We start from the raw sequence: 9,109 nt of genomic DNA, 5'->3' as shown, positions 1-9,109 counted from the left end.
GGCGGAGACTGAGAGAGAGAGGCGGAGACTGAGAGAGAGGCGGAGACTGAGAGAGAGGCGGAGACTGAGAGAGAGAGGCGGAGACTGAGAGAGAGAGGCGGAGACTGAGAGAGAGAGGCGGAGACTGAGAGAGAGAGGCGGAGACTGAGAGAGAGAGGCGGAGACTGAGAGAGAGAGGCGGAGACTGAGAGAGAGGCGGAGACTGAGAGAGAGAGAGAGGCAGAGGCTGAGAGAGAGAGAGGCGGAGACTGAGCAATTAGCAATCAATCAACTCAAGCTCTCTTGGACACCTTTCTGGAAAACATATACACTCACAATAAAGAAGGCGTAAACTGGGCAGTGAATAACCTAAATAATATTTTTGATAATTTGGCAACAAGGTCAAACTTGAAAGCTCGCAAGAACAAACCCAAAACAAAAAACTATGAAAAATGGTTTGACCCAGATTGCCATGAGGAAAAAAGTTAGAAAAATATCAAACCAAAAACACAGACAGCCAGAAAACGAGGAATTACGCCTTACTTATTGTCAGACACCAACATAATACAGAAACACACTCAGAACCAAAAAAGAGCAGTATATTAAGAATACACTCAGCTCCATTGAGGAATCCATTGATTCCAATTGTTTCTGGGACAACTGGAATACATTACACAAAAAACAACACGACGAATTGGCCATTCAAAATGGAGAGACATGGGAAAACCACTTTGAAAAATTATACCAGAAAAACACACTAAGGCCAGAGCAACACCAAATATGCAAAAAGCTGGAAAAGCTCGAAATGGCCATAAAAGATAACCAAAACCCGCTAGACTCCATAATAACAGAAAAAGAACTATTTGAAAAACTCAAGGACCTGCGACCAGGAAAAGCTTGCGGTGCAGACGGCATACTAAGCGAGATGATTAAACACACAGACGATAAAATGAAACTGGCTCTCCTAAAACTCTTCAACTTGGTTCTGAGTGTCGGTTACTTCCCTGATATCTGGAACAAAGGACTCATAACGCCCATATACAAAAGTGGGGACAAAGTCGACCCAAATAACGATCAAGGCATCTGTGTAAACAGTAACCTGGGGAAGGTATTCTGTAGTATCATAAACAAAAGACTTATAAACTTCCTTGAGGAGCACAATGTCCTGAGTAAAAGCCAAATTGGATTCCTACCAAACTATAGAACATCAGATCATATCTTCACCCTACAGACCCTAATTGACAAACATGTTCATCAAAACAAAAGCAAAATCTACGTATGCTTTATAGATTTCCAGAAGGCTTTCGATTCCATCTGGCACGACGGTCTATTCCTGAAACTTATCGAAAGCGGGGTAGGGGGAAAAACATATGATGTAATTAAATCAATGTATACAAACAATAAATGTGCAGTTAAAATTGGAGACAAACAAACAAAATACTTCCCACAGGGGCGGGGGGTGACGCAGGGCTCACCCATCTCACCGACACTCTTTAATATTTACATAAATGAATTGGCAAAACTACTTGAACAATCTACAGCACCCGGCCTCACCCTATATGAATCCAAGGTTAAATTCCTCCTCTATGCAGATGACCTGGTTCTGCTGTCACCAACTAAGGAGGGTCTACAGCAGAACCTGGATCTGCTGGAGTCGTTCTGCCAGACCTGGGCCCTGACAATAAATCCCCAAAAAACCAAAGTCCTTGTGTTCCAGCAAAGATCCAGACATCAGGGACCCAAAATAAATTTCACACTAGGAACAACCAAAATTGAACAAACCACTAACTATACATACTTGGGCTTAAAAATCAGTTCTACGGGAAATTTTCATCTGGCTGTGAATGAACTGAAAGAGAAAGCAAGAAGGGCTTTCTATGCCATTAAAAAATCAATCCAAATAGAAATCCCAATTAGCATTTGGCTCAAAATTTTTAAATCAGTAATTGAACCAATTGCACTCTATGGCAGTGAGGTGTGGGGACCGCTAACACAACAAGAATTTGCAAAATGGGACAAACACCCAATTGAGATCCTACATGCAGAATTCTGTAAAAGTATCCTCCGGACTCAAAGGAAAACCATAAACAATGCATGCAGGGCAGAACTAGGCCAATATCCATTAATAATCACTATCCAAAAAAGAGCCACCAAATTCTGGAAACACCTAAAAATGAGCAACCCCCACTGCTATCATTACGAAGCCCTGAAATGCCAAGAGAGGACCATAAAGAAGAATACCCTCAGTCAACTAGTCCTGGGACTCAGTCAAGTAACTACTAACACTACTAACAATAACCAGCCCAGGACAGTGACAGCGTAACACAAAGAATTCGACCCAACACAATCGTCACTAAGCAAAAGGAAAAATATCTGTCATATTGAGCAGAAACAACAAAAACCCAAAACAAACTCAATTGCTACTTGGCCCTAAACAGACAATACAACATGGCTGATTACCTGACCATGGTAAAGGATAGCAAACTGAGAAAAACCTTGACAATGTACAGACTTAGTGAACATAGCTTGGCGATCGAAAAAGGTAGACACAGGCAGACCCGGCTACCAAGAGAGGACAGGATATGCTCTCACTGCAGTCAGGGAGTGGTGGAGACAGAGATGCACTTCCTCACAGCTTGTAGAAAATATCAGGGCATAAGGGAGAATTTCTACCCAAAATTCACAAAAATATGCCCGGAATTCAGAAATTTGAATGACGACCAAAAACTCCCATACCTACTAGGGGAAGAAAGAAATTGTGTAACCTTAGCGGCACACTATGTTACAGCTTGCCATCAACAGAGGGACAACCACTAAATATAAGAAAAGAGTATATACAAATTATATGAATGTATATTTATACACTCAGGGATATATCTGTTTATACACTGTATGGATAGATCTATATTTATGTGTTCAACCATGAATGTTTTTCGATGCTTTGGCAACATAAGATGTACCTTGTCATGCCAATAAAGCGATTTGAATTGAATTGAATTGACTGAGAGAGGCAGAGACTGAAAGAGAGGCAGACACTGAGAGAGAGAGGCAGAGACTGAGAGAGTCAGAGACTGAGAGAGAGAGAGAGAGAGGTGGAGACTGAGAGAGGCGGAGACTGAGAGAGAGAGGCGGAGACTGAGTCCAGAGCCAGGGGCGGGTCTGTGAGATTAGAATCCTGAGACCAGCATAAAGAGCTTGGCAGAGCCATCTTTTGTCGCGGCCTGGGTCGGCACTGGTTCACGTCACAGCCCTTCCCTCTTTCTTTTGTTGTTTCCCCCTGAAGGTTGCCAGTGATTCTGCTGCCATCTTCCATCAGACTGGTGACTGCACCGCGCTTTACTTCTGACGGTGGAGGGTCTGACAACACGGCCTCTCCTACCCTAGCTCAATGTGCACAAACCCTGGCTGATCTCCCAGCCTAGCCCACTGAGGCTCAGCACAGGCCGAGATCTAGCCCGAGCCCGTCACTGGGCTATAGAATCATAGAATGGTGACAGCACGGAAGAAGGTCATTCAGCCCGTGCTGACTCTCAGCTAGTCCCACTCCCCCGCCCGTTCCCCGTAGCCTTGCAAAACTTTTCCTTCAAATTTTTATCCAATTCCCTTTTGAAAGATAAGATTGAGTCTGCCTCCACCCCCCTTTCAGGCAGTGCATTCCAGATCTTAACCACTCGCTGCGTAAAAAAGTTTTTTCTTACGTTGCCTTTGGTTCTTTTGCCAATCACCTTAAATCTGTGTCCTCTGGTTCTCGACCCTTCTGCCAATGGGGACAGTTTCCCTCTATCTACTCTGTCCAGACCCCTCATGATTTTGAACACCTCTATCAAATCTCCTCTCAATCTTCTCTGCTCCAAGGAGAACAACTCCAGCTTCTCCAGTCTATCAACATAACTGAAGTCCCTAATTTCGGAAATCATTCTCGTAAATCTTTTCTGCACCTTCTCTAAGGCCTTCACATCCTACCTAAAGGCTTTTGATAAGGTTCCACATGGCAGACTGGTCACAAAATTAAAAACCCATGGGATCCAATGCAAAGTGTCAAGTTGGATTCAAAACTGGCTCGGAGACAGGAAGCAGAGGGTAATGGTTGACGGGTGTTTTTGTGACTGGAAGGCTGTTTCCAGTGGGGTTCCGCAGGGCTCAGTACTAGGTCCCTTGCTTTTTGTGGTATATATCAATGATCTAGACTTGAATATAGGGGGTATGATTAAGAAGTTTGCAGATGATACTAAAATCAGCTGTGTGGTTGATACTGAAGAAGGAAGCTGTAGACTGCAGGAAGATATCAATAAATTGGTCAGGTGGGTAGAACAGTGGCAAATGGAATTCAATCTGGAGAAGTGTGAGGTAATGCATTTGGGAGGGCTAACAAGGAAAGGGAATACACATTAAATGGTGGGACAGAGTAGTGCAGAGGAACAAAGGGACCTTGGAGTGCATGTCCACAGATCCCTGAAGGTAGCAGGCCAGGTAGATAAGGTGGTTAAGAAGGCATACGGAATAGAAACATAGAAGATAGGAGCAGGAGTAGGCCATTCGGCCCTTCGAGCCTGCTCCGCCATTCAATGAGATCATGGCTGATCATCCAAATTCAGTACCCTGTCCCTGCCTTCTCCCCATATCCCTTTAGCCTTACGAAATATATCCAACTCCTTCTTGAATATATTTACTGAACTGGCCTCCACTGCCCTCTGTGGCAGAGAATTCCACAGGTTCACCACTCTCTGGGTGAAGAAATTCCTCCTCATTTCTGTCCTAAATGGCTTACCCCTTATCCTTAGACTATGACCCCTGGTTCTGGACTCCCCGGCCATCAGAAGCATCCTTCCTGCATCTAGTCTGTCCAGGCCTGACAGAATTTTATAGGTTTCGATGAGATCCCCTCTCAATCTTCTAAACTCCAGTGAGTATAAGCCCAATTGACACAATCTCTCCTCATACATCATTCCTGCCATCCCAGGTATCAGCCTGGTGAATCTTCGCTGCACTCCTTCCATGGCAAGAATGTCCTTCCTCAGATAATGCTTGCCTTTATTAGCCGTGGCATAGAATACAAGAGCAGGGGGGGTTATGCTTCAACTTAAAATACAAGTTAGACCTCAGCTAGAGTACTGCATGCAGTTCTGGTCACCACATTACAGGAAAGATGTGATTGCACTAAAGAGGGTACAGAGGAGATTTACAAGGATGTTGCCAGGATTAGAGAATCTTAGCTATGAGGAAAGACTGGATAGGCTGGGTCTGTTTACTTTGGAACAGAGGAGGCTGAGGGGAGACCTTATTGAGGTGTATAAAATTATGAGGGGCATAAAGTGGATAGAAAGAACCTATTTCCCTTAGCAGAGGAGTCAAAAACCAAGGGGCACAGATTTAAAGTAATTGGTGGAAGGTTTAGAGGGGGTTTGAGGGGAAATTTCTTCACCCAGAGGGTTGTGGGGGTCTGGGACTCACTGCCTGAAAGGGTGGTAGAGGCAGGAACCCTAACCACATTTAAAAAGTACTTGGATGTGCACTTGGGATGCTCTAACCTGCAGGGCTATGGACCAAGAACTGGGAAGTGGGATTAGGCTGGATCGCTCTTTGTTGGCCAGCGCGGACACGATGGGCCGAAATGGCCTCCTTCCATGCTGTAACTTTCTATGATTCTATGGTGCCCAGAATTGGACTCAGTACTCCAGTTGGGGCCAAACCAGTGTTTTATACAAGTTCATCATAATTTCCACACTTTTGTACTCTATACCAGCCGGCATGGACTCGATGCGCCGAATGGCCTCCTTCTGTGCCGTTATGACTCTATGACTTATGAAGCCCAGGATCCCGTAAGCCTTTTTAACTGGTTTCTCAACCTGCCCTGCCACCTTCAATGATTTGTGCACATATACCCCCAGGTCGCTTTGTTCTTGCACACCCTTTAGGATTCTACCTTTTAGTTTATATGTCCTCTCCTCATTCTTTCTACCAAGATGTATCACTTCACACTTTTCTGCATTAAATTTCATCTGCCACGTGTCCGCCCATTTCACCAGCCTGTTTGTCTTCCTGAAGCCTATGACTCTCCTCCTCACTGTTCACTATACTTCCAAGTTTTGTGTCATCTGCAAATTTTGAAATTGTGCCCTGTACACCCACGTCCAAGTCATTAATATACATCAAGAAAAGCAGTGGTCCTAGAACCGACCCATGGGGAACACCACTGTATACCTTCCTCCAGTCTGTAAAACTACCGTTCACCATTACTCTCTGTTTCCTGTCGTTTAGCCAATTTCGTATCCATGTTGCCACTGTCCCTTTTATTCCATGGGCTTCAACTTTGCTGGCAAGCCTATTATGTGGCACTTTGTTGAAAGCCTTTTGGAAATCCATGTACACTATGTCAACTGCATTACCCGCATCAACCCTTTGTTGGTTAAACACGATTTGCCTTTAACAAATCTGTGTTGTCTTTCCTTAATTAATCCACACCTATCCAAGTGACTGTTAATTTTGTCCCTGATTATTGTTTCTAAAAGCTTCCCCACTACTGAGGTTAAACTGACTGGCCTGTAGTTGCTGGGTTTATCTTTACACCCTCTTCTGAACAAAGGTGGCATAGTGGTTAGCACTGTTGCCTCACAGCGCCAGGGACCCGGGTTCGAATCCGGCCTCGGGCGACTGTCTGTGTGGAGTTTGCACATTCTCCCCGTGTTTGCGTGGGTTTCCTCCGGGTGCTCCGGTTTCCTCCCACAGTCCAAAGATGTGCAGGTTAGGTTGATTGGCTATGATAAATTGACCCTTAGTGTTAGGGGGATTAAATACGTGGGGTTACGGGGATATGTGTTGGTGTAGGGGTTACGGGGATCGGGTGGGATATGTGTTGGTGCAGGCTCGATGGGCCGAAATGGCCTCTATCTGCACTGTGGGGTTTCTGTGATTCTGTGATTTGCGATTCTCCAGTCCTCTGGCACCACCCCCGTATCTATGAAGGATTGAAATATTATGGCCAGTACCTCCGCGATTTCTGCACTCAATTTCTTCAGCACCCCAGGATGCATCCCATCCGCTCCTGGTGATTTAGTACAGCCAGCCTTTCTAATACAGGAATCCCTCCCCAACCGCGGGGGATACGTCCCTGAAAACCACCGTGGTTAGTAAAACCATGGTTGGCAAATACAGTATAAATGTTCAAATGACACAATAAAAAAATATAAAAGCAATAAAATCATGTTATTTACCTTAATCCTAAATTAAAAACCGCGTATACGCAAAATTCACTGCCGCGGTTGGCAAAAGTTGTCGGAGAGAGGAAACCGTGTATACTTGAAATCCGCGTATGGCAAAACCGTGGTTGGGGCAGAATTCCTGTACCTCCTCTTTATCAATTTTTATCCTATCAAGTATCTCCACTACCACCTCCTTCACTAGGTCTATGGCAGCATCTTCTTTCTTGATGAAGACAGATGCAAGTGCTCATTCAGTACCTCAGCCATACCCTCTGCCTCCATGCATACGTCTCCTTTTTGATCCTGAATCGGCCGCACCTCTCCTCTTACTACCCGTTTATTATTTATATGTCTGTAGAAAACTTTTGGATTACATGGTTAATCCAGACCGCTTCCTGCCTAGCGAGTTCCTACATCCTGAACAGATCCTGCCCTCTCATTCTGCTTTGCTCCTGTTGCACGATTTTCTCTCATTTGTAAAAATCTGAAAAAAAATAAGCGGTTAAAATAATCCCAAACTCGCAACATTCAACATGTGGGCACTGCAGTCAAACCTGACACCTCACCCCAGACCCTAACTCCTCACCCCAGACCTTAACCCTAACCCCGGACCCTAACCCCTCACCCCGACTCCACACCCGACCCTAACCCCTCACCCCCTGACCCTAACCCCAGACCCTAACCCCTCACCCCTTGACTCCTCACCCCAGACCCTAACCCCTCACCCCTTGACTCCTCACCCCAGACCCTAACACCTCACCCCCTGACTCCTCACCCCAGACCCTAACACCTCACCCCCTGGCCCTAACCCCTCTCCCCAAACACTATCCCCTCACCTCCCACGCATGCCAGCGTCGCCTTGAAGCCGCAGCTCTCCATCACCCGCTCCACCATTTTCTGCTCCTGCGATTTGTGGGGCGCGTGGAACCCGCCGAGTACGGCCGTGTTCAGGGCCCGCGGCTGCCGCTTCTCCCCCACCAGGTGCTGGAGGACCTGCGAGTACATCAGCCCGGGATCGACATCGGGCTCCGGTCGCGGGACGGCGCCACCATCCCGGGGAGCCGCCATTGCCGCCCCTGCGTCACCGCGTCCCTCCGAGCCCCGCCCACCGGGGGGGTAGAAGCACGTGGTGCACAGCGCCGCCGTCAGGCCGAACCCTGCGCCTACACCGGCCGGCCCCCAGTGATCAGCTGGCCCCGCCCCCTGTGATCAGCTGGCCCCGCCCCCGGCGACCCATGGCCCCGCCCCCGGCGATCCGCTGGCCCCGCCCCCAGTGATCAGCTGGCCCCGCCCCCAGTGCTTTGCCCAGGATCTTCACCTGAAGAAGAGGAGGAGCAGCGCTCCGAAAGCTTGTGATTTCAAATAAAGCTGTTGGACTATAACCTGGTGTTGTGTGACTTCTTACATTTGCCCAGGATTGACACAGAAGCAGCTTCAGGATGGCTGAGCTGTCGAAGGTGCTGTGTTTAAGTCACAGTCTCCAATGGAGACGACGGTTCAAATCCCACTTCTGACATTTCTTCTCACTGATACAGGTAGATTGTCCTACGGCCATACTAGTCTGAAAAAGCCTGATTTTGGAAGTTAAGTAGAGTCAGATCTGGTTAGTACTTGGATGGGAAACTTTAAAGTCGGCTGGCATGGACTTGCCCGGAAACCTTTTGTCACCTGGTGCATTAATGACTGTATGGACCAGGAGGTCCCAGGTTCAATCCCTAGTCAGTGCTGAGCTTGCTGTTTCGCCATGTTGTGGTACCGGTTGGTCACTTTGATCCCTCCCCCACGTTTGTCGCCAAGATACAGACGAAGCTCATTGACTTCTTCTGGGACAAAAGGAAGCGCTGGGTCTCTGTCGCAGTTCTCAGTCTCCCGCTTAGGGAGGGCGGTCAGGCGCGGGTGTGCCTTCGCACCCAGGCTGCGACTTTCTGTCT

The 9,109-nt window shown here is 47.1% G+C and overlaps 1 protein-coding gene across 1 annotated transcript in view; it reads right to left on the bottom strand.

Moving 5' to 3' along the window:
- Positions 1–8,312, bottom strand: part of timm22 (translocase of inner mitochondrial membrane 22 homolog (yeast)) — a 14,939-nt gene extending 6,627 nt beyond the window's left edge. Inside the window, exon 1 of the mRNA XM_085964586.1 lies at positions 8,015–8,312. Coding sequence (XP_085820712.1) covers positions 8,015–8,246 — 232 coding nt within the window. The 5' untranslated portion in view covers positions 8,247–8,312. The remainder of the gene's footprint in view (positions 1–8,014) is intronic.
- Positions 8,313–9,109: the final 797 nt, after the last annotated feature.

Source organism: Somniosus microcephalus, chromosome 22 (genome assembly GCF_052327205.1).
Source record: "Somniosus microcephalus isolate GS21.2 chromosome 22, FLI_Smic_1.0, whole genome shotgun sequence".
NCBI classification, from domain to species: Eukaryota; Metazoa; Chordata; class Chondrichthyes; order Squaliformes; family Somniosidae; genus Somniosus; species Somniosus microcephalus.
This window is presented reverse-complemented; position numbering and strand designations above follow the sequence as displayed.